At 43.5% G+C, this 25,474-nt stretch overlaps 1 protein-coding gene across 2 annotated transcripts in view; it reads right to left on the bottom strand.

Annotated features, from left to right (window-relative positions):
- Positions 1-2,300: 2,300 nt before the first annotated feature.
- The window catches only part of LRRC3B (leucine rich repeat containing 3B), a 152,878-nt gene continuing 129,704 nt past the window's right edge, over positions 2,301-25,474 (bottom strand). For both annotated transcript variants that reach the window (XM_033933807.1, XM_033933808.1), the window contains 2 exons: positions 7,835-7,917; positions 2,301-3,753 (listed from right to left, as the gene is read on the bottom strand). In XM_033933807.1, the coding sequence (XP_033789698.1) occupies positions 2,807-3,586 (780 nt within the window). In that variant the 5' untranslated portion in view covers positions 3,587-3,753; positions 7,835-7,917 and the 3' untranslated portion in view covers positions 2,301-2,806. The remainder of the gene's footprint in view (positions 3,754-7,834; positions 7,918-25,474) is intronic.

Below are 25,474 nucleotides of genomic sequence, written 5' to 3'. Positions count from 1 at the left end.
TGACAAAGGGGTCCTTTCAACAAGGCACGCTAACCGATTTAGCACTAAATGGCTTCCATTATATTCTAGGGGCGCCTTAGCATTTAGCGTGCACTAAATCAGTTAGCGCACCTTAGTAAAAGTACCATTAAAGTGGTTTAGCATTTAGCGCTCGCTAATCTTTAGCGTATGCTAAATCAATTAGTGCGCTCTATGCCTTACAAAAAGAATTACTGTAGGCTGGGTATGTATGTAAGTTGGCATAGTGCATAGAGGTCCCCTTTTATCAAGCCGTGTTAATGATTTTATCACTGGTCACAGAGGTAAAAGCATCGGCCGGTAATAAAAAAAAAAACCTCTAACACGGCTTGATAAAAGGAGGCCAGAATTTGCTACTGTTGACAAGTCAGAATAAAGTGAATTTTTAAAATAGATCTTTGAAGTGTTGTAGAATCAGTGTTAGTATTCATTTTTTAATGCTTAATACCCAGTCGAGGTGGTTTACAAAATGAGTGGCACGTGTAAGCTTGAAATCTTTTGGTGGCCCCTCAGAGCTTTCTCGTATTTACACTGCGGGCCTTTACATGAAAAAGTTTGGTACGTTTTGATTTATAGAGTGGTGCAGTGGTTAAAGCTACAGACTCAACACCCTGAGGTTGTGGGTTCAATCCCATACTGCTTCTGATGTCCCTGGACAAGTCACTTAATCCTCCCATTGCCCCAGGTACATTAGATAGATTATGAGTCCACCGGGACAAAGAAAATGCTTAAGTACCTGAATGTAAACCACAGGCTGTAAGTGGTATAAAAATACTAAAAATAGATACTTAAAATAAACTCAAGTCCTGGATTTCAAGCATGCTGACTTCAGCGTTCCTGAAGAAAGAACTGATACTGAGGGAACGCAGGTTCTTGTGAGACCTCTTACAGATTTGTTTGGGAGCGGTAACAGTGAAGAAGTGGGAGACTATAGGCTGGTAAGTCTTACTTCAGTGGTTGGAAAGATAATGGAAGCTCTGCTGAAGAAACATAGAAACATAGAAAATGACGGCAGAAAAGGGCCACGGCCCATCCAGTCTGCCCACACCAAAGACCCACCCCTTATCTACCTCCATGAAGAGATCCAACATGCCAACCCCATCTTTTCTTAAGATCTGGCACGCTGCTGGCCTCAATTACCTGTTGTGGAAGATATGCACAGACGGGGAGAGGGACCTTGGGGTGATAGTGTCCGAAGATCTAAAGGCGAAAAAACATGTGACAAGGCAGTGGCTGCTGCCAGAAGGATGCTGGGCTGTATAAAGAGAGGCGTAGTCAGTAGAAGGAAGAAGGTGTTGATGCCCCTGTACAGGTCATTGGTGAGTCCCCACTTGAAGTACTGTGTTCAGTTTTGGAGACCGTATCTGGTGAAAGACGTAGGAAGACTTGAGGTGGTTCAGAGGAGGGCGACGAAAATGATAGGAGGCTTGCGCCAGAAGACGTATGAGGAGAGACTGGAAGCCCTGAATATGTATACCCTAGAGGAAAGGAGAGACAGGGGAGATATGATTCAGACGTTCAAATACTTGAAGGGTATTAACGTAGAACAAAATCTTTTCCAGAGAAAGGAAAATGGTAAAACCAGAGGACATAATTTGAGGTTGAGGGGTGGTAGATTCAGGGGCAATGTTAGGAAATTCTACTTTACGGAGAGGGTAGTGGATGCCTGGAATGCGCTCCCTAGAGAGGTGGTGGAGAGTAAAACTGTGACTGAGTTCAAAGAAGCGTGGGATGAACACAGAAGATTTAGAATCAGAAAATAATATTAAATATTGAACTAAGGCCAGTACTGGGCAGACTTTCACGGTCTGTGTCTGTATATGGCCGTTTGGTGGAGGATGGGCAGGGGAGGGCTTCAATGGCTGGGAGGGTGTAGTTGGGCTGGAGTAAGTCTTAACAGAGATTTCGGCAGTTGGAACCCAAGCACAGTTTATAGACGAAAGCTCAGAAGGCACCGGCAGCTGAGCAGGGTGACCCTTTGGCAAGAGACTGCTGAGAAAAAGAAGCAAATGCAGAAAAAAAGAACAAATAAGTGGTTTATTTTTTCCTATTCTTTTTACTCATGACATTCAGGGTGATGCACCGAGAGAAATGTCTCACATGACTGACCCACCTATGGATCCCATAAATCGGAAACATAATAGCCTATCACATGATATAGTGCACAGAAAAAACAGCCAGGTCCAGGTCTGCTGTAACTGCTTTGCAAATGTATAACCCCGTTAAAACACAGTACTAGCTACCCAAATCGATCCACGTGGTCAATAAATATGTATGTTTCACACAGTTCAAAGTGAAGCTTTTATTTGGTTTTAAATTAAAAAAATAAAAATTTCATTATTAAATAGGGAAAAGTACCCTCCTGACTAATGATTACACATTCTACTCATTTTAGCGTACAGTCAAAGGGAACAATGTGTACTACCCAAAACAACACTCCTCCTTTTTTTTTTTAAGGGCCCCTTTCACGAAGCCGCGTTAGCGGTTTAACGCGCGTAATAGCGTGCGCTAATTTGCTAGCCGCTACCGCCTCCTCTTGAGCAGGCGGTAGTTTTTCGGCTAGCGCGGGGGTTAGCGCACGCTAAAAAGGTGCGTGCGATAAAGACGCCAACGCGGCTTCCGTAAAAGGAGCCCTAAAACTTGCTCAACAGAGGAAAAATTCAGCTAAACTGAAAAAAAAAAAAAAGGCTCAAGTGTTTAAGTTAAAATTAGAACCGACTTCTCTTATGTTCGATGCCCACTAAATCTGTTATTCTTTTCCTCAGCCTCAGTCCTTCATGTCGGGACACTAAACCACAGTGCTAATGTCATCGGTTTCTTCTGGTTTTTTTTGCCTGCTCGGCAGGGATTTCAAGTACTCGAGATGCCTTCTTGCATCCTCTTGATTTTGTCGGACATAATATACCACATAGGATATCACCATGGTGAACCAGCCAAACATGGTGACCAGCATGGCATAATCGGTAGTCTTTTTGGGAAGATTGCAGAGGTCAGCGTCGTTGGCATTCGTATGCAAAACTCTGCCGGCATGCTCATCTAACACCGAGGTCTTGCAGATGACATTGCTCGCTGTATCATGGTTTGAAGCCATGCTCCTCAGAACCTGCTGCAGAGTACAGTCGCAGTGCCAAGGGTTGTTTGCGATTCTGGCCCTAGCTTTTAAGTTGTTGAACGCATTTTTGTGCACGCTTTGTATCTGGTTGTCTGACAAGTCAAGCGTCTGTAAGGTTTCCGCCACCCCTTTGAAGGAATGCTCATCTATAAATTCAATACCGTTTTTAGACAGATTGAGGACTTTCAGTTGATGCAGGTCTTTAAAAATGTCATTTGGGATGGATGTAATCTGATTGGAGTCCAAGTAAAGTAGAACTGTCTCAGGGGGAAGGTCTTTTGGTATTTCCTTAAGATTTGCATTGCTACAGCTGACATTTAAACCTCCAGAATGAGAGCAAAGGCAGCCTTTTGGGCACATGCTGGCAGAGTGAAAGCACAGTATCATGAGGACAAAGCTTTGTAAGAGCAGACACATGGAGAGAGAACGTGTTATCCACAGGTCTACCAAATGCATGCTGGGATGTCAGCATAATCACATGACCACTCTTCATTGACCCAGCTGTGGTAAGAAGCGATGGTATATAATCAAAATTTAGTTCTCTTTTTTCTTCGGATTTCTCTAGATACATAAAATAGAATGTGACTCTCTTCAGGACTGGCCTTCTCTTTTCAAAAGTATATCTAAAAGGAAAAGATATGGAATATCTATTCACTTTAAACTGACACAGATGACACATATTTCATGTTAGACAAACAAAGTTTTGATAATGACATTAGGTTACACATATTGCAAGCAACATCTATTAAAACACCAACAAAAATCTACTGTTTTACCCTATAAACAACTGTGCTGAGAAAAATAATTAAAAAAAACAAATCTGTAATAAATAAATCTGGCATTACGAGAAGAATATTAAGTCCATGAGAAAAGAGGGGGCAATTCTACAAAATGGTACCTAGAGAAGAGCACCATTAATTGACAGGTAGGCATCTAAATGCAGTAGGTGTTACTATATTTGGTAGTGCCTATTTGCCATACTGCCTAACTACAGGGGTGGCAGTATATATATATATATATATATATATATGTATATGGAGCACAGGTGGGCCATGGGTGTGTCTCCCAGGTATACACATAGGTCCGGATTCTCTGTAGGGCGCCAATATCAGCAGCTGCCTAAAAAGTGGCTACCAATCGTGTGTGAATCACGCAATGGCGCCCTATAGAGAATTGCACCCCCGCAAAAGATAGGTGCTAGAAATAAGCTAGGGATTTCTGGGCTTACATCAGCACCTATCTATGCCAGGAATCACGCCTACATAGGTGCTTTACAGTACCTAATGCCACTTATGACATTAGCCATGCCCACAGTGGCATTAAGTGCTGAAAAGTACCTACGTAGGTGCGATTCTGGCATCTTTTATTTAGGAACAAGGACAAAAAAGGAAATGCAGATGAATGTACAAGATGCAGGCAAAGTTTAATGCCGTTGAAATTATATGTGTATTTGGTGGCATGCAAAGCACAGAAAGTTGCTCTATGTAAAAGTACATTTTAAAAAAAAGTGTCACCATTCCAAGTTTTGCAAAATTAAGTGGCACCACTTACTCATATAAGGAGCGATTTGACATCTATACGCGCTTCACCTTCAATAGGAATTAAGCTCTGACACTCAAGCTTTTGCAAACTTAGGGGGTGGAGGTGGGGGTGGGGGGGGGGGGTTAACCCTAGAGAAATATGAGCTAATTCCCCATCAAGCTTGCTTCCCATGCCTAGGGTAAATAAGAGTCAACCCACAGTTGTATGTCTTGAATCAGGGTAAATGCCAGTGGTGACATTTTTCACAATATCTGAAATGCAGAATACAGTACACGTCGTGTCGAGTGTATAGTTATGAGGTAAGAGCACGTTATTAATAACATCTTTAGGCATGTTTTGCAATTTTATTGGTTATTAAAGTTGGTCTTCTGTTGCAGGGATTTTGCCCAGAGGAAACCTTAACGGGGTGAAACATGTTGGCGACTCTGTCCCTCTAGGCTAACCACCCAAGCTAAGTGCATAGTATTTACTATCTAAGCATTTCTACTATTTAAAGTATTTAACTTATTTAATTTATTGGAAAAATATAAAAAATATAAAATATCAGATTTCTAGAACACCAGGTACCCGATGACGATTAGGGGCATAAATCCAATGGTTATGAAAGCTTATTGAACCATTGGTGGCACCGCTGAGGGCCTGGGAAACTTTTTGATAAGACTACGTTGGAATAGGAGGTGTTCAAGGGAGGTTTGAACCATAACAACCCTTAAGTATTGCATACGATTCACCCTTCTATAGAGACTTCACAATTCGAAGGCTTGAACGTGTAAATAAAGTCAACCATTGGCATAAAATAATTCCATACACCATGAAGCATAGAAGAAACACTCACAACTGGGTCACAGGTGCACAAGAGGTAACTTATCTGATACGGTCCTGTAGATCTGGGCTCTCCTCACAAAAATACAGAGCTTTCCTGTACTGCCCATAGATCAGTCCCAATTAGATGAAATGTAAAAAGAAATCTTGATTCACCGGTCAAGCCAGCTGCTTCAGGGGAAACACACTTGCCCCGTGCACTAACCCTCAGGTGCCATTATAGGAGGAATCAGGCAGTAGTCCCAAGAGCCGCGAACCACCTCGCTCCCATCCCTCCTTTGATGCGTCATAAGTGATGCATCAGAGGAAAAGCCCTGCCGGGGCTGGCCATGAACAGCCTGTGCCTCCTGCCTGTGCTTCGGGTAAGAAAGAGAGAGAGAGGGATTTGACAGCTCAAGACCGTCGCCTGTTTCTGCCACTTTGGGGCTTGAGGGAGAGAGGAGGGCTTTGTGGCTCAGGACTGCTGCCATGCTGGTGTTTCAGGGCGGAAGGGAGGGGGGTTTGTAGCTGGGTTTGAGGTTTGAGGGAGGGAGGATTTGCGGCTAATGATGCTGCCGCTGGTGCTTCGGGGGAAATTTATTTTTCCACCGGCAATTTTTTTGCCAGTTGTTTGAGAGTCCCGATTAACCAAGACCCTACTATACTATTCTCTGCATATTTTTTATGCAATTAAGAACAGAACTCTGTGGATGTTCTTTGATATTCTCATACGCAACCTGTAACTGACTAACTTACATATCTCATGTGTTACTCTGCCCCATAGGTTCTTTCTCTCTCTCTCTTTTTTTTTTAATAATATCTTTATTGGAGCAAACAGTTAAGGTCATTTTGAAACATTGGCTGAAGGAAGAGAGTCCTCCCATTGCTGCTTGGACCAAAGGCTCTCTAAAGGAGGGTCTAAAGCAAAAATGAAGGCAAATGGTAGAGGCCTAGTAGTGACTGCCTCAGCTTTCAGTGTGGGTAGTCACCTTTCCAGTTATCTGTCCTACTAAATTTGTGGGCAACACCTGGCTTGGCCTTAGAGCTGTATTTCTAGAATCACATGCAGGATGGCCCTGTTTAATTAGGAAGAGGAAAAGGAGAGGTATTGAGCACACAGAAAACAAAAAAAAGCTTTTACATGTAAGGCTCCTTCTCTAGGGATGGATAAATTGTTAGAATCAAGAGCAGGGCAGTCATAGGATAGTTGTGATAAGGATAGCAGGAAAAGGAGCAGACTGTCATGTTATGAGCTAGGAATGTAAGGCTGAACAAGGTACAAAGGTGTGGCTGAGGACAGGGAGGTCACCAGGGAATGGGCAACATGAAGGTGTCGGTTTTGGAAGCTGGCAGCAAAATCCTTAGTGATAGTAAAAATAGGGTTACCATACATCCAGGAAAACCCAGACATGTCCTCTTTCTAGAGGACTGTCTGAGCGCCTGGAGGGATTTCTAAAACCTGGCAGTTTGTCCAGGTTTTGGAAATCCTGAGCTCAGAGGCCGCGTCTGGAAGCCTTTGCGCATGTATGGCCATTACTGTGATGATGTCATTGTATCGACATCCGCACATGCGCAAAGGCTTCCAAATGCAGCCTTCGAGCTCAGGGAGGTTTGTGTGGGGGTGAGGCTGGGGGAGGAATGAGGTGGAGCAGGGTGGGACTGGGGGCAGAACAGGGCGGGCCAGGCATCCTCTTTTATCAAAGAGGAAATCCGGCAACCCTAAGTGAAAATGGTAAAATGTTTGAGATAAATGGCCTTTGAGAAGTGTCATGTGTGTGTCAGATGCTATAGTCCATGGAGAGAAAAGGAAGAATAGAGTAACCTTCTAGGGAACAGAAGTGTTAGCATACACTTAATGAAGCACTTGGTTGCTATATAAGCCACAGTGCTTTCCGTCTTGAGATAGGCAGTAGAAGGAAGCATAATCCAACGGTGCAATTAGAACGCCAGTCTTGGCCATAAAGGGATCTCAAATCCAAACCTCGAGGTCCACACCCCAGCCTGGATTCAAGACCAAGTTAGACAAGTTCCTAATGAACAAGGATGTACGCTGATAGGGCTAGTCTCAGAGCGCTGGTCTTTGACCAAAAGGGCCGCTGCGTGAGCGGACTGCTGGGCATGATGGACCACTGGTCTGACCCAGCAGCGGCAACTCTTATGTTCTTATGAATATATACATGTATGAGATCTATTTGCATACAATGGGAGCATTGAATGCAAACAGATCTCATGGATATTAATTGTGGAAATCCTGAAAATTAGGCAGCATTGTGGACCTTGAGGAGTGGATTTGAGGACCCCAGCATAAAAAATATGCTAAAGGAGTAATGCATGTTTGTGTCCTGCAGTAGGTGTACTAACCTTTCTTCTGCTCCATTTGGTTCTGCACCTCATGCAGTCAGGCTATGCAATGCAGCCACCGACAGCAGGCCCAGATCATCTGTCTATATAAAGGAGAGAGGGAGAAAGATTTTGCAATCAACAGAGATCCTTTAGACCAGTGGTTCCCAACCCTGTCCTGGAGGACCACCAGGCCAATCGGATTTTCAGGCTAACCCTAATGAATATGCATGAAAGAGATTTGCATATAATGGGAAGTGAGAAGCATGCAAATCAGCTCTATGCATATTCATTAGGACTATCATGAAAACTCGATTGGCCTGGTGGTCCTCCAGGACAGGGTTGGAAACCACTTCTTTAGACCATATAGAGCAGGGGTGCCCACAGTTTTTTGACTCGCGAGCTACTTTTAAAATGACCAAGTCAAAATGATCTACCAACAATAAAATTTTAAAAAAACACAACGCACACTGTAGGCATAGAATTGTTAATTATCATTCCTATTCCGGGGTTTTTTCAAAGAGGTCAAAGCAGATGACTCTATGCACTGTCACCTCAGTAACAACCATACAAAAATAGACAAATACCCACCCCCCTCCCTTTTTACTAAACCACAATAGCATTTTTTAGCGCAGGGAGCTGCGCTGAATGCCCAGCGCTGCTCTCGACGCTCATAGGCTCCCTGCGCTAAAAACCACTTTTGCGGTTTAGTAAAAGGGGACCATATTGTAAAATATAGAGAGCAGATATAAATTCAGACACATTTTGATCACTAAATTTAAAATAAAATAATTTTTCCTACCTTGTCTGGTGATTTCATGAGTCTCTGGTTGCACTTTCTTCTTCTGACTGTGCATCAAATCTTTCTTTCAGCCTGTATGCTTCCTCTCCTCCAAACCTCATTCCCTCCCCCAACTTTTTCTTCCTCTCTCCCTGCCCTTTCTTTCTTTCTCTCTTCATGCCCCCTTTTTTTTCCTGTTTCTCTTCTTTCCTTCTGTCTCCCTGCCTGCGCCCCTTTCTTTCTTTCTCCCTGCCCTTCCCCAAGCCACTGCCACTGCCGCTGCCATTGGGGAACAGGACCCAAATGCCACCAATGGATAACAGGCCCCAAAGCCGCTGCCGCCGCCGCACCATGCTTTCTCTGCTTCGGGCCGATCAATCTTCCTCTCCCCGACGTCAATTCTGCTGTTGGAGAGGAAGTTCCGCCCAGCCAGGCAGTGATTGGCTGGCCTGAACTTCCTCTCCGACAACAGAATTGACGTCAGGGAGAGGAAGATTGATCGGCCCGATAGATCGCCAAGGCAAAGGGAGTCCTGGATGATCGACTCACTTTGCCTTGGCGAGCTACCGGTCGATCGCGATCGACCTATTGGGCACCCCTGATGTAGAGGGTCTTATTCAAATCTTGTCTTTGTCCCCTAGACCTCTGTTGGAATTATGGCATGCCTTCTTGCTGAGTCCACTGGCCATGTCTGCAGTAAGACAAGCCTGAGGACTCCTAGACAGTCTCTTACTGCTTTTTTCCTGTGCACTGAAAGATCCTCACAGGCTATTGTAATCTTATTTCAGCTGTGACCAAGACCAAGAAAGTACCAAAAGCAAAGTGTGCCCACCTGATAGCTGCAGGACAATGGTTTCATCTTGGTCTTTCCAAGTACTGCACTCTACCCAAACTACATAGTTTATGTCTTCCAGTTACCCTCTAAGGCTGTGCTGTGGATCCTAAGTGCACCTCCTACTTCTCTACAGAAGGATGCTCTTCTACTTGAAGCACCCAAGTAGGAATTCCCAAGACTTGGATCTTGGATCTTAGATTGCTGGTGCCTCAGCTGGCCAGACACAAGTAAATGTTTCTACTCCTGGCCCATCATGAACAAGATGTGAAGGCATGTGTCCTAGGAATATGCATTCACTTGAAACAACATGGGAACCTCTTATGCCATTTTAACATGAAATGACAGGAAATATCCCAATATTTTAGCTGCATATTGCTACTATGCAGATCTTGCTTTCTAACTGCCCTTTTTTAAACAGAAAGTATCAGGCCATTTAGTGATCTAATATTTTCTATTTTTGCATAATACATGGATAAGCAACTTATATATTCATCTGCCACCAGTGAGCATTTGACTTGCTTAGATTATTGATCTAATGCAGGGGTCTCAAAGTCCCTCCTTGAGGGCCGCAATCCAGTACGGTTTTCAGGATTTCCCCAAAGAATATGTATGAGATCTATGTGCATGCACTGCTTTCAATGCATATTCAATGGGGAAATCCTGAAAACCCGACTGGATTGTGGCCCTCAAAGAGGGACTTTGAGATCCCCAATCTAATGTATTACTAGATAGATATGCTGAGATTGAAAGAAATCTATATCCTGGAGAGAGTGAGAAAAGGTGTTCACAAATGCATTCACCAGGCAGGTAGATTCTAGTGTTAAGGTTTAAACCCATCTCAGTGAAGAAAGTTACATAGTAACATAGTAAGTGACAGCAGATAAAGACCTGAACGATCCATCCAGTCTGCCCATTAGTTATTCTCATTAAAAATACAATGATTAAATTAACTTGTCTCTTCTTTGATATTTCTGGGCCATAGACTGAAGTCTACCTGGTATTGTCCTAGCTTCCAACTGGTGAAGCTGCCATCTAAGTTCACTCCAGCCTATCCAACCAACTCGTTGTTTGCAGGATATCTACTCTAAAGTCTGGTCAGTAACATCCTCATGTTCCAAGTTAGTGGAGTTCCCACTGATGCCCTCCCCAGCCAAATCACCATGTATGGGACACAAGCCGTACACAAGTCTGTCCAACACTGGCCTTATTTCTTTAATTTATACCATTTGTTTTCTAATTAGAAATCCAGTATTTATTACATGCTTTTTTGAATTCCATCATCGTTTCCCTCTCCACCACCTCCCTAGAGAGGGCATTCCAGGCATCTACCATCCTCTCCATGAGAAAGAATTTCCTAAAGTGTACTGGGACAACCAGCTCACTCTTATCCACATGCTTATTTCAACAATTCTAATAGATTAAGACAGCTTAACGTCCTTTGCTGAATCCATGTTAGCTTTTTCCTATTAAGCACTGTTTATTATTAAGTCCAGTAATATAGTTTTTAACAATAGAGTTCATGATTTTATCCAGCTTGGGCATCAGATTTACTATTACATAATTTCCTGAGACACCCTGGGATCCCTTTTCAAATTTGGCCTTATACTAGGGTTGCCAGATTTGTTGATGCAAAAAAAGAGGACACTTGGTAGTAGAGTTTGGAGCCCAAGGGCTGGTAGAGGGTAGAGTGCCAACCCTAGATGGACAAGCAGAGTAATACACACTAAAGGATTGGACCTAGTGGATTAAAGGCAGTGGAACAGTAGACTCCCCCAACCACCACCCCCAGGAGGAGTGGATAACCCCAACCTTCAGCAGGTAGGTTTTTTTAAAGTCTGGGAGGTGGAAGGGAGGTGGGATGTGTCAGAGTCAATTGGGACAGGAGGCGAGAGAGATCCCTCCTGTCCTGGCCCACTACTGGATAACCAGGCTTACAACAGGCCCGGGGGAGGTCTGCAACAGGTCTGGGAGGGGGCAGGTGAGCACTGACCTGAATATAAACAGATACTCCCATTTTACATGCCAAAAATCTTGGTTTATATTTGAGTATATACAGTAATGGAATAACAAGCTAATTAGCACTGATAATTGTTTTCTTTATAAGCAATTATCAATGTTAATTGGATTTCATATAAATTTATGCATGTAAATTTATGCTCAGGGTCAGTGGAGTATCTGGAGGGGCAGGAACCTGGGGCAGAGCACCCCCTTCTAAAGCTGGAGCACCTCTTTCCTCCAGGTACTAGGATGGTGTGTGGAGTGGCTGTTGGGTCCTGGCCTGCCTGCCTGCATGCAGCTTTTGGCTCAATCAGTCCCTCGCCCCAGAACAGGAAGCTGATGTCAGTGGGGGTTGATGGTGCTGATGGCCATGCACAAGCAGACCACAGCCCCAAGACTACTCTAGCAGCTTCTAACTCCCTGCACCTGAGGCGGACCACCCCTACCACCCTACCCTTACTATGCTACTGCACTGTTTCTCAATTCGGTCCTGGAGTACTCCCTTGCCAGTCATGTTTTTACTCACAATGAATATGCATAAACTTGATTTGCATACACTGCCTCCATTATATGCAAATTTCTTTCTTGCATATTCATTGTGGCTATCCTGAAAACCTAACTGGCAAGAGGGTACTCCAGGGCCAAGTTGATAAACACTGCGCTACTGCACAGGATCTGCAACGCAATTTTACATGCTGCACCAAAAAGAGGGATATGGAAGTGGCTCATGGGCAGATCGGGGGTGTTCCTCATAGAATAAGGAGCATCTGCGCCTAACTTTGCACACATGGATCTGCATCACATTTTCATTGATGCAAATAGCCACGCCTAAAGTTAGGTGGGTTTTTTTGGTGCCATTTTTTTTTTTTTTTAGGTATAATATATGAAATGCAGCCCTGTGTTTAATGCCCTTAAGTAAAAGGGTCCCCTGTGTTTGTTAGCTAGGAAGTATTCCTGGTGGTTTAGACAGTAGAACTGGAAAGACTTGAAACAAATAATCCAGAAGAGCTACTTCTACTCTGGCTGTGTTGCTAGGGATATGTACTCCAGTTGCCAGACACAGAGTGTGATTGCCTGGAAGGCATCTTTCTCTCTGCTGTCATCTACTAGGTTAAGTTTCTGGCTCTCATATTATACCAGACTTCATTCATAATTAAAGGCATCTTTCATTGATTTTTTTTTCCCACTGTGTCTCAGAGAAAATAAGAAATTCTAGTCATGTTCATCAGACATCTCACATAAAATACAAGAGTATGAATGAAGGCTTAAATGTGCATGTATTTCCGTATTAGGAACATCATGAAAGAAGCCTCTACGGTAACATAATATGGTTATTAATGCCTTCATTCAAATATTTTTTTATTTTCATGCTGTCTGGGAAATTGTGATTAGAATTTCATATCTTCTGCAGACTCTAGCTCGCATGGCACCTTCTCAAATTTAAAAACCACTTCAAAGTCAAGCTTTTAATTGGCTTTAAATTAAAAACAATAAACATTTCATCATTAAATTCTAAAAACGGCATCCTGACTGATGACTGCATATTATTCTGCTTGTTTATCCTACAGATATTTTTCTTCCTAGTTCACTTTCTCATCTTCAAGCATTACACATACACCCCTGCTGTTTTCATTGTCTCATGTACTTGTCTAAAAGTCATCGCTAACATCTAGGCTCTGAGAGAAACAAGTGAGGAGGGAATCAACCAAAGGGGGAGCTGCATGCAAAAAGAAAGGACAACAAAATAAGCCCGGCAATGTTGCTCGAGTTTCAGGAAAAAACAAACAAACCTTCAATTCATGTGAGAAAATGTCATGTAAAGAGACAAAAATGCTTATAATCCCAAGTTCTTCTGATTTTGTTTTCTGATGGGGTAAGCAGGGAAGAACATGAACAGACTTTGTTGCAACTGAAAAGGCTTTTAGGCCCTGATTCTATAAAAGATGTCTAAAGTTAGGCGCTTAGATTGGTGTGCATAGGTGATCTAGGTGCCTAACTTAATTATTCAATTTGGCTTAATTGGTGCCATTAATTGAAAATTGTAATTAAAAAGCAATTAAAAACTAACTTCCAGGTAGACACCTAGACCTTTATCAGACAGTAGGCATGTTTAGGGCCGGATAATGGTATGTTTTGCATTTAGGCATTTATTCAATCAATTTTTTAGCCCATCCTCCCCAAGGAGCTCAGAACGGGTTAGAAATCAGGTACTCAAGCATTTCCCCGATCTGTCCCGGTGGACTCACAGTCTATCTAATGTACCTGGGGCAGTAGAGGATTAAGTGACTTGCCCAGGGTTACAAGGAGCAGCATAGGGTTTGAACCCACAATTTCAGGGTGCTGAGGCTGTAGCTTTAACCACTGCATCAAACTGTCTTCCTGAACAGTCCATCCAGTCGGCCCATTAATTACATGCCTTATAGATTCATGATTAAATTTAATTGCCTTTTTTCTATGATATTTCTGGGACATAGACCAGAAAGTCCACCCAGTACTGTCCATAGGTTCCAACTACTGGAGTTGGCATCAAAGAACACTCCAGCCTATCCAACCATCTTGTCGTTTGCGGGATACATACCATAAAGTCTGCTTTTTCTTTGTGAACTTTGGCTGGGCAACAGCCTAGATTTGAACATTATTGAAAATGTGTGAACTGTGATGGAGCAGAAAATGGCCATACACAATCCAACAGCAATGAGTTTGAAGCCATAACCTCAGGGTGCCGAGGCTGTAGCTGTAACCACTATGCTAGTATTTAGGTTAAAAAAAAACAAACAAACCCCTGGCATAAAATAGGGGCAGGTCTAGACACATGCGCAGACGATCTACAGATGGTCTGCGCATGCGTCAGGATTGCACACCAGCAATCCGTGCCGGCAGATGGGGGCGTTCCTCCAATCGCCCCCCATCTGCATATTTGAGTTTCGAGAATCCATCGGACTTGCCCGGATCGGGCACGGGTCGATCCTGATCGGGCAGGTTCGTGAATCTAGCCCATAGTCAGGTATAGCCTGCTGTGCTGTTCAGCTCCTTACAACAAGCCCTCACGCTTCACTGGGTCTGTGGTAATGCCAGTGGCAAAGTCAGTTCTCAGATTAATACCTCACTTGGCTTTGTCCTTAACCACCTTCCATACTGCTGAACAATTTGTCAACACAGTGAAGATGGTTAATGACACAGCCAAGCGAGGTATTAATCTGAGAACTGACTTTGCCACTGGCATCGCCACAAACCCAATGCAGCGTGAGGCCTTGCTGCAAAGAGTTGAGCAGCATCGTAGACTTTATCCCGACTATAAAAAGAAATTGAATGCTTGAGTGTTTGGAACACCATTAATAGATAACTACACCAAAGTATATGTGTTTAGCTATTAATAAAGTATGCTAACTTTCTGTTATTTTCCACAATAAAGTACAGTGGAACCTCAGTTTGCGAGTAACCCAATTTGCGAGTGTTTTGCAAGATGAGCAAAACACTCAGTAAACTTTTGACTCACAAACCGAGCACTGCCCCAATAAACGAGCACTTACAGTCCAGGAAGTGCCGCTTCGGGGGATTCCTCTTCCATCTTCCGGCCAGCTTTCCACGTCGGGTGCCTTCCGCAGGTTGGAGGACCAATGTCTGGTCCTGCGCGGCCGAGTGCCATTCCGCCTGCGCATTGCATGTGACGCGCACAGCGTCAATCATTGGCATTGTGTGTGTCATGCGCGGCGTGCGGGTGGGGCGGCGCTCGGCTGCGTGGGCTCGGGTGGGGGCTCTCCAGCATGCAGGGGGCATCCGACGTGGAGGGCCGGCGGATGGAGGAAGCATCCCTTTGCAGCGGCACTGCGGGGTTCTCCGGCGGCTGGCAGACATTAGAGGCATCCCCCCTGATGCGGCACTGTGGGGTTCTTCTTCGGATGATGGACGGAGGAGGCAGACGGAAGAGATGGCGCTGCAGCACCCGGCACCCTACAGGTACAGACCCCGGGTTCTGGAACGAATCTTCGGTGTTGCCACTATTTTCTATGGAGAACTTTGCTTTGATAAACGAGCATTTTGGATTACGAGCATGCCCCTGGAACGGATTATGCTCGTAATCCAAGGTACCACTGTACAAATATTGAAGGTTCATTTAATAAAATACTGCTAGATTTTTTGCATAGAATGTCTTTTCATCAAAGTATCATTGCTGAGTGTGAAAACATAAACGTTACAGCAATAATACCAAGAAATTTGCTCTATTAAGCAAACATAATGGCAAATTTTAAGAAAATTGGAGCTTTATGTAATCAGTGGCTTTCAATGACCCCAGGATAGGCTTAAAAAATGTTAAAAATTATTTTCTGATCAAGCATAATCAGATTCATGGGAAAACTTCATTTCAAACAGTTTTCTCAGCTTTAGGTTTTTCTGGACAAACTCATTGGGCTCCTTTTACTAAGGTGCGCTAGGGCTTTAATGCCAGCATTGAGTTGGCGTTAGTTCTAGAAGCGTAGCGCGCAGTAATTTCCTGCGTGCGCTAAAAACACTAGTGCACCTTAGTAAAAGGAGCCCATTGTCTCATATTGTCTACTTGCTTCGTTTACTGTTAAGATGTTCCTTATTTGTGGGGGTTTGCTGAAATGTACCAACTTTACACTGTGATGGCATTTATGTATGCGTTTTCTGCCACTATCAATAAAAATTCATTAAAAAAAAAATCTTATATGGTTTAGGATCAGTTTATTTAAATGACCTAACTTCTATTAGAAACAGAGGCCCATTAAACAGAGCTATATCATCATTTTACTCATAATTTTGTATCATTTTAAAATATATCATTAGAGAGGGCTCTTGAAACATATTTTTTTTCTATCAAGCAGTGTTGTTTTGGAATGCTATGTCAATTTATTTTGGCGCTCTCTGAAGACTTTGTGAAATATCTTATATCAGGGTAGCATATTTTTTTTCTTTTTGGATAGAATTTTTACTTAAATTGATATTTGTATGTTTCCCCATCTAGTCTTACTGTAAGCTACTTTGGACCATGACATTGGGATCTAGTGCAATATAAGAGAGTAGATTGAGATCAACGAAACAATCCAAACCTTGGACAGCTCTGATGCTTTTAAAATGGATGCTTCCTCTCCACCTAACTGGCACTGGCACATCTATTCCTACATGTATTTTAAAACAAACTCTACACTGGCAGATCCTGTTTGAAGACACAAGCAAAATTTCACATGTTCTGACCCGGATATCTCAAATTTCTAAAATCTGCCCCCACATTTTTACTTCTTAGCCTTTATGTCTTTAATATACCCCTGCATTATATATAGGTCGTCCAAAGTTGGGTATGCAAATTGTAGTATGGATCCCAGATCCACACACAAACTAATTAGTTAAGAACATAAGAACATATGAATTACCACTGCTGAGTCAGACCAGTGGTCCATCATGCCCAGCAGTCCATTCACGCGGCTGCCCTCTGGTCCAAGACCAGCACCCTAACTGAGACTAGCCCCACCAACGCACATTCCTGTTCAGCAGAAATTTATTTAACTTTGTCTTGAATCCTTGGAGGGTGTTTTCCTCTATAACAGCCTCTGGAAGGGCGTTCCAGCTTTCTACCACTCTCTGGGGTGAAGAAGAACTTCCTTACGTTTGTACGGAATCTATCCCCTTTCAACTTTAGAGAGTGCCCTCTTGTTCTCCCTACCTTGGAGAGGGTGAAGGCACCCGGAAGTGCACGGACATCGACAACAGGGTGAAGGCACCCTGAAGTGCACGGACATCGAATCGATGATGTCACGTGCATGCATGACATCATCATGGTGATGTCTGCATATTCGAGGAGGCCCATCTGCCCGCGACCCGCTTCGGTGGAGGGATCTGGGAGGTGCAGGGAGAGGAGAGACGCCTGCCAGGAGGAGTGTCATCTGCACCAGCTGACTATCTACAGCAGGGGTGCCCAAAAGGTCGATCGTGATCGACCGGTAGATCGCAAAGGCAACGCAAGTCAATCGCGTTGCCTTTGCGTTCTACTTGCTTCCCGACTCAGAAGCACCGAGCCGACCAACTTCCCCCACCTGACATCAATTCTAACGTCGGAGAGGAAGTTCCAGGCTAGCCAATTGCTGCCTGGCTGGCCCGGAACTTCCTCTCCGACTTCAGAAATGACGTTGGCGAGATGAAATCTGATCAGCCTGACGCTTCTGTGTGGGGAAGCAGGAAGAGCTTGCGGCAGTGGTGGTTTGGAGGCCTGTTCCCCGATGGCAGCGGCAGTAGCTTGGGAGCAGGCAGGGAGACAGAAAGAAGGGGGAGCAGGGAGGAAGACAGAAAGAAAGGGGGCATGGAGAGAAAAAGACAGACAGAAAGAAAAGAGGGCAGGGAGACAGAAAGAAAGCAAGACAGAAAGAAAGAAAGGGGAGGGAGGCAGGGAGAGAGGAAGAAAAAGTTGGCGGAGGGAATGAGGTCTGGAAGCATACAGCAGGCTGAAAGAAGGGAAGAAATATTGGATGCACAGTCAGAAGAATAAAGTGCAACCAGAGACTCATGAAATCACCAGACAACAAAGGTAGGAAAAATGATTTTATTATCAATGTAGTGATCAAAATGTGTCCATTTTGAGAATTTATATCTGCTGTCTATATTTTGCACAATGGCCCCCTTTTACTAAACCGCAATAGCGGTTTTTAGCGCAGGAAGCCTATGAGCATCAAGAGCAGCGCAGGGCATTCAGCGCAGCTCCCTGCGCTAAAAACAGCTATCGCGGTTTAGTAAAAAGGGAGGGGGTATATTTGTCTATTTGTGTATAGTTGTTCCTGAGTTGACATTGCATAAAGTCATCTGCCTTGACCTCTTTGAAAACCCGCGGAATATAAATGATAATTAATATTTTCTCAGTGTACAGTGTGCTTTGTGTTTTAAAATTTTTATTGTTGGTAGATCATTTTGACTTGGTCACTTTAAAAGTAGCTCGCAAGCCCAAAAAGTGTGGGCACCCCTGATCTACAGGATATGTCTCTCGCAGTGAGAGGCACATCCTGTAGTCAGTCAGCTGACACAGATGACTCTTCTCCTCGCCAGTGTGTCACGGCACACCTGAAATCTCAGGAGGCACACTGGTGTGCCGCACTGGCTTATAGAATAAGAAACAAAAAATAAGGTTTAGCATGCAGGCTAATATCCTTTAATGCATGCTTAACCTAGTGAGCTACGTAAGAAGCTTTTACCTCAAATTAGAGGTCTGAAAAGATGTTAGAATTGTCTGGGCCTATAAATGATAAATGTCATATGTAAATGAGGGGATTGCTAAGCCCATGCTAAATCACAAGGCATGTTCACATTCCATTTAGAGACTAATTTGGTGTTGAAATTCTGGCATGCAAATATTACTTAGCAAGGACAATCAAAATAGCGTGATCACTGTATTGGGACAGAAATGAAAGCCATGGAGATAAGGCTTCCGCGGCTGGCGTCATGATCGCTGCTGTTGTCTGGGTCAAGCCGCATCTGGGTAGGTAGAACTGGCATTTCAGCCATCATGCTGTGGATTTCTTCAGGGTAAGCCGCAGAATGATAGCTGAAACGTCGGTTCTACCTACTCAGACGTGGCGACACCCGGACAACAGTAACCACCATGGAGATAACGTTGTAGAATTGCCATCTATAGGTCCTTAGGGAGTGGTTATATAATAGTGTATGTTGTGGCGGAGTGCAGGGTCAGCAAAAGGCTGAACCTCAGCACAGGCTGGCCGAGCGGTAACTGGAGTGGCCTTGAATAGGACTACTATCAAGTAAAAAGGCAAAATAATTTCCTTGTGCAAAATAAAGCTTTTATTGTTATCCCCATTCCAGGTGCCTTCCTTGGCATTACAATATGTCCATGCTAACAAAAACATGCAGTTTCTTCACAGTTGCAAAAGTAAAGTTGTAAACACCAAAATATGTGCTATCTTCTCCTGTTTGTTCCCTCACAAGACAGGCACATGATAATTAAGCTCTTTAGCTGAAGTCCTTAGCCAAACATTCTTCTTCTTCTTACCGTTGACTATATCAACAGTTCATTAAAGCATTAGCTTTTATCTGCTCAAGACTTCTGTTCCTCAGGGAACAGCCACTACTGAGGAACGTAATCCTCCTCTCACCTGTGTGCACTCGGTGTATTGCATCCCGTGAAACGCAAGCCGTGTTGGATGATTGAAAGTAATAAGCAATGGCCTTAGAGCAAAAGCTACTAAGCACTTTAAGCTACAAAAAACTGAAAATGAATTGAAGCAGTTTACGGCACGATTGCACTTTTCAATATACACTTCTCCCTCCGTATCCGCAGTTTCCGTATCTGCGGATTCGCTTATTTGCGATTATTCAGCCGCTGACTCCGCCCCCCAAAATTATGTCATCATTAAAGTACTTTTTCCTTTTACTGTACCATACTGAACCGATAAAAAAGTTTATTGCTTACCATTAACTCTGAAAATTGCTGCTTATAAACTTTCTCCCACAAATTTGCTGCTTCCATGCTTCCCAGTGTGCACTGAGAAAAACGCTGCTTCTCAGCATCCATAGAGAGATAGGCTTCTTCCCAGAATGCCTGCCCAGAAATCGCTGCTTGCTTGTCTGCCCAGAAATCTCTATAGAAAAGTTATTCGTGGTTCCAATAATAAAAACGGAAGGCTTTTTCTAAAAAAAACCCGCGAATAACATTAAAAGTTATTCGCAGTTTTTCTGTATTCGTGCCTATGGTCCGCCCGCATCCCCCATGAATATGGAGGGTGAAGTGCAGCACTTAAAAGCACCAGTGCACTTTTTCAAGATAAGTAAAACTTTTTTCTGTTGGTTCTGTGTTCAGCTGTAGGTATTTAGTATGTACTATAGTATGAATTGAGATAATTAATTTAGATGATTACCATTGATTAAAAGAATAATGAATTAAAGTAATAAATTAATTAATTGAATTAAAGGTAGGGAGGATGGGTTCAAGACGGTGATGTAAGCAGGAGTAGGAGAACAGATTTGTCTGTTTCTTTGAGAAAACCTAGAATGGGTAAAACTCTATGATCTGAGGCTTGCTCCCTGAGATAAAATAATAGTGGAAAGGAGAGACAGGGGAGATATGATTCAGACGTTCAAATACTTGAAGGGTATTAACGTAGAACAAAATCTTTTCCAGAGAAAGGAAAATGGTAAAACCAGAGGACATAATTTGAGGTTGAGGGGTGGTAGATTCAGGGGCAATGTTAGGAAATTCTACTTTACGGAGAGGGTAGTGGATGCCTGGAATGTGCTCCCGAGAGAGGTGGTGGAGAGTAAAACTGTGACTGAGTTCAAAGAAGCGTGGGATGAACACAGAAGATTTAGAATCAGAAAATAATATTAAATATTGAACTAGGCCAGTTACTGGGCAGACTTGCACGGTCTGTGTCTGTGTATGGCCGTTTGGTGGAGGATGGGCAGAGGAGGGCTTCAATGGCTGGGAGGGTGTAGATGGGCTGGAGTAAGTCTTAACAGAGATTTTGGCAGTTGGAACCCAAGCACAGTACCGGGTAAAGCTTTGGATTCTTGCCAAGAAATAGCTAAGAAGAAAAATAAAAAAAAATAAAATAAAATAAAAAATTTAAATTGAATCAGGTTGGACAGACTGGATGGACCATTCGGGTCTTTATCTGCCGTCATCTACTATGTTACCTTCAGTGTCATTTTGGCTTATATTGGTGGGTTTTTGTTGTTTGATTTAATTAATAGGTAACCACCAGATTTTTTTGAGTTTATCATTGAGTTAATCAGCCACAAAATTTTCTGCTTTTGCAGACACTGCAAACAGGCACAGGTTTCTAAAACAAATAAATATTATAGGTACTCTGTCTTTGCCCCAGCTTGAGATCCTCTTAGCAAACAGTGAGGTAAACAGAGTTTCAAAACCCCTACAAATTAGGGAAGATTGGCAGTTCTTTCCCTCACATCTAGACTCAGGTCACTGGCTATCTCTGTTTCCATTAAATTATCCTCTGATACAACTTTGCATTTCACATTCAATGTCAGCTTTAGGGTAAAAGCCTTGAGAGCACTTATCTGTGGTGTAGTGAAACCCTTAGTAAGCCTACTGGGCTCAGCTTTCCTTTGCTCTGGTCTCCCATTCCTCTGGTTCCATGTTCCTGTTCTGGATCTCAGCGTCCTTTCTGTGCCTGACCTCCAACTGTTCTGGAACCCTGGCTGTTTAACTGCAGCTGTGACTGAGACTGTGGCTCTGATTGGCTGTCCCTGTAATGATCTGATTGCCCTCAGGGAAACCTGATCTGCAATGTGTGTTTGTGTCCGTTTCTCTCGCCCCACCCCCTTCTTGCCCTCTGCTAGGGATATTGGTTGAGAAATCTACCTCTGGTCTCTGCCTAGCATAATGTTTGTAATCAGGCAAATAAGGCTCAGGGATGTTCCTACATCCTGCAGCCTACTTTTTCACCTCAGTGACAGGGCTTAAACCTATTGGAATCCCAGCTGTTGCAGGGGTTCCTGTCCTCTTCGTATCACAATGTGTAAATAGTACCACCACTTATCAGTTTTTTTTGTGGTCTTGACCCCATTTGTGTAGGCACAGAAAGCACGCAAATCTCACTAGAGGTGAGATCACATAAGAATAGCCTTACTGGGTCAGACCAATTGTCCATCAAGCCCAGTAGCCCGTTCTCACAGTGGCCAATCCAGGTCACTAGTACCTGGCCAAAACCCAAGGTGTAGCAATATTCCATGCTACCGATACAGGGCAAGCAGTGGCTTCCCCCATGTCTTTAATAACAGACTATGGACTTTTCCACCAGGAACTTGTCCAAACCTTTCTTAAAACCAGCTATGCTATCCGCTCTTATCACATCCTCTGGCAACGCATTCCACAGCTTAACTATTCTTTGAGTGAAAAAAGATTTATTCCTATTGGTTTTAAAAGTATTTCCCTGTAACTTCAACGAGTGTCCCCTAGTCTTTGTAATTTTTGACAGAGCAAAAAATCGATCCACTTGTACCCGTTCTACTCCACTTAGGATTTTGTAGACTTCAATCATATCTTCCCCTCAGCCATCTTAGTCTTTCCTCATATGAGAGAAGTTCCATCCCCTTTACCATCTTGGTCACTCTTCTTTGAACCTTTTCTAGTGCCACTATATTTTTCTTGAGATAAGGAGACTAGAATTGAATGCAATACTCCAGATGAGGTCGCATCATGGAGCAATACATGGGCATTATAACATTCTTAGTCTTGTTAACCATCTCTTTTTAAATAATTCCTAGCATCCTGTTTGCTTTTTTGGCTGCCACCGCCACATATTGGGCGTAAGGTTTCATCGTATTGTCTACGATGATACCCAGAACCTTTTCTTGGGCGCTAATCCCCAAGGTGGACCCTAGCATCCGGTAACTGTGATTCAGGTTATTCTTCCCAATGTGTATCACTTTGCACTTATCCACACTAAATTTCATCTGCCATTTGGACGCCTAGTCTTCCAATTTCCTAAGTTCCGCCTACAATTTTTCACAACCCGCCTGCATTTTAACTAAGGAGGACTGTTCAGATCATAAGCCCAAATACAGATTTTGTGACCCGTGACCCCACTTGGTATTTCAAAACACAGTTTGGTAAGCCATATACATGTTTTTCTCTGTGTGAGTATCTGGTGAATTTTTGTAATAAAAGTGTGCATACTCGTATACTTCCATTTGCAAAACATTTGCAAAACATTTGCAAAATTACTACAGGGATTTTATACCTAAGTTTAAACCAGATTTTTTGGCACATACCAATTTTCTAGGTTATATCACATGCATACACATGTACTTTAAAAGTCAGCAATCTGAGATACGCAGATGATACTACTCTGCTGGCAGAGAGTAAGAAAGACCTCAAGAAGTTGATCCTAAAGCTGAAAGAAGAAAGCAAGATGATGGGACTTTGCCTGAACATCAAGAAGACCAAAATCATGACTACTGCCAACAAGAAAGTCCATATAAAGATCAACAATGAAGAAATAGAAGTGGTTGACAGCTTCATTTTCCTTGGGTCCCTCATTGATCACAGCAGAGATCAGGTGCCTATTAGCACTGGGGCGTGCAGCCATAGTGAGTATGGACCAAATATGGAAAGACGTCTCAGTCACCATCAAACAAAGATTGATCACTGCCATTGTGTTCCCAATCGTGACATATGGCTGTAAGACATGGACACTCACAAAAGCAGTAGCAGCTGGATCTGGAAAGGCCCCTCGGTCTCCTACCCCCCTTATTCTGCACCTCCCCCCTCCCCAGTCTCCTACCGTATAAACCCTTAAATAAATCACGCAACAACAATTAGGAAAAATGCAAGTCGCAGCTCTGTTTATTATAATAACAAATAACAAATTATACAACCATCAAGCTACCACACAGTAACAAAAAACAGCTTTTTTTGGCCCTGTGACCCTGCCCCTGTCAGCAATGGTCGGTGGTGGCAGGTGCCGCCCTGCCCCTTCGGCCGGGTCACCAGCCCACCTGGAACCTGCTTCCAAACCAGCTGCCCTTCAGCCGCTCATCTCCAGATGAGCCCTGGCTTTTGGTAGATCTAACCCCGCCTGCGACTCTTGAGCTCCCAACCTGGGAACCAACCACACAGCTCAAAAGAGGGAGTGAGGACAGGAAAAACCACCGCTGAGGACCAGCCGAGACCCGACCTCTGAGGCTCTCCGCTCTACAACAAAAGAAAAACTCCGCCCCGCATGCTGCCCCAACCAATCCCTGACTCCCAAACATGGAGGGGCAGCACTTACCCCAATCCCGAGTCACCCCTATTCGCCTTGCCCCTCTTTCCTGCCCATCAAGAGCCAATCCCGATGGGTCGACGTGAAGGCCTTCCAGCCCCGTGTTACACACACCCATCAAGACTCGCTCTCGGTCTAACTTTTGCACACCTGTCCTGCTAAGCTCTATTCTATAAACATCCGCATGCAAATCTTTTAGGGTGTAACTCAAAAAGGGGCATGACCACGGGAGGGACAATAAACAAATGGTAGACCACGCCACAGAAGTTGAACCAACACCTTTAATAAACAACAGTTGTAGGGCAAAATTTAGCTAAGTCGGGCTTTGTGGGAGTTTTTTTTACCCCTCCTGTAACTATTGTTTATTAGAGATGTTGGATCAACTTCTGTGGCTTGGTCTGCCATTTGTTTATTATTGCTCTGGCTGTTGTGGACCAAATGTTCACTTGTCTTCATGGGAGGGGCATCGGCAGGCCAGAGGCATTCACTAATTGAATACTGGGGATCTGTGCCTAACTTAATTGCCAGGATTTACATCAGGTTTCAATTTGACACAGATTCCGGCACCACAAGCTATTCTATATAGGCTGCTTATTCCAGAGTACACTTTATAGAATAGCACTGAGGGTCAATTTTTTTTTTTTTTTTGCAGGGTCAAATTTGAGTGCCATTTGCTAAATCTAGTTCTTTATGCCATCCTTATGTGGCTTGCTGCCCTCCCCACCCACCCTTTCTGCCATTGGATAACATACTACTGAGGAAATGGTAATTTCCAGATGCCAAATTTAGTTGAAAGGGATTTTACACAATGTTGGGCTGCACATTAGGATTCACCGCTCAGGAAAATGAACCATGCCCTTTGGATGTTGCTTTTGCTGTCAGCTGGAGTTTAGAGACCAGAAGGCTCTGGAGATTATTCTCTCTCCCAGTGGACAAATACTCCCAGTGCTCAGCTCACTCCGAATAGCAGTCCTGGCCAATGTACACAGGAAAAGCCTTTTTAGACGCAACAGAGCTGTAAATTAATATTTATCTCAGTCTGTTCATGTTCTTCCCTGCATACCCCATCACAAAAAATTCTAGAAATGTTTGCATGCATTTACGCACCATGGCCCAGGATTCTATAAATGGCGCCTGAAGTTAGACACCTAGATTGGCATCAAGTTTTATTAAAATTTTGATGTATCGTAATATCATAAATTCAGAGTGATTTACAATTAAAAATGGGGGTCCAAATTATTACAACAAAAACATAGACATTACAGACTTGCACATGAGGGAAGTGGGAAGAACTACAATAAGCA

The sequence above is a fragment of the Geotrypetes seraphini genome, chromosome 2, assembly GCF_902459505.1.
Source record: "Geotrypetes seraphini chromosome 2, aGeoSer1.1, whole genome shotgun sequence".
NCBI classification, from domain to species: domain Eukaryota; kingdom Metazoa; phylum Chordata; class Amphibia; order Gymnophiona; family Dermophiidae; genus Geotrypetes; species Geotrypetes seraphini.
This window is presented reverse-complemented; position numbering and strand designations above follow the sequence as displayed.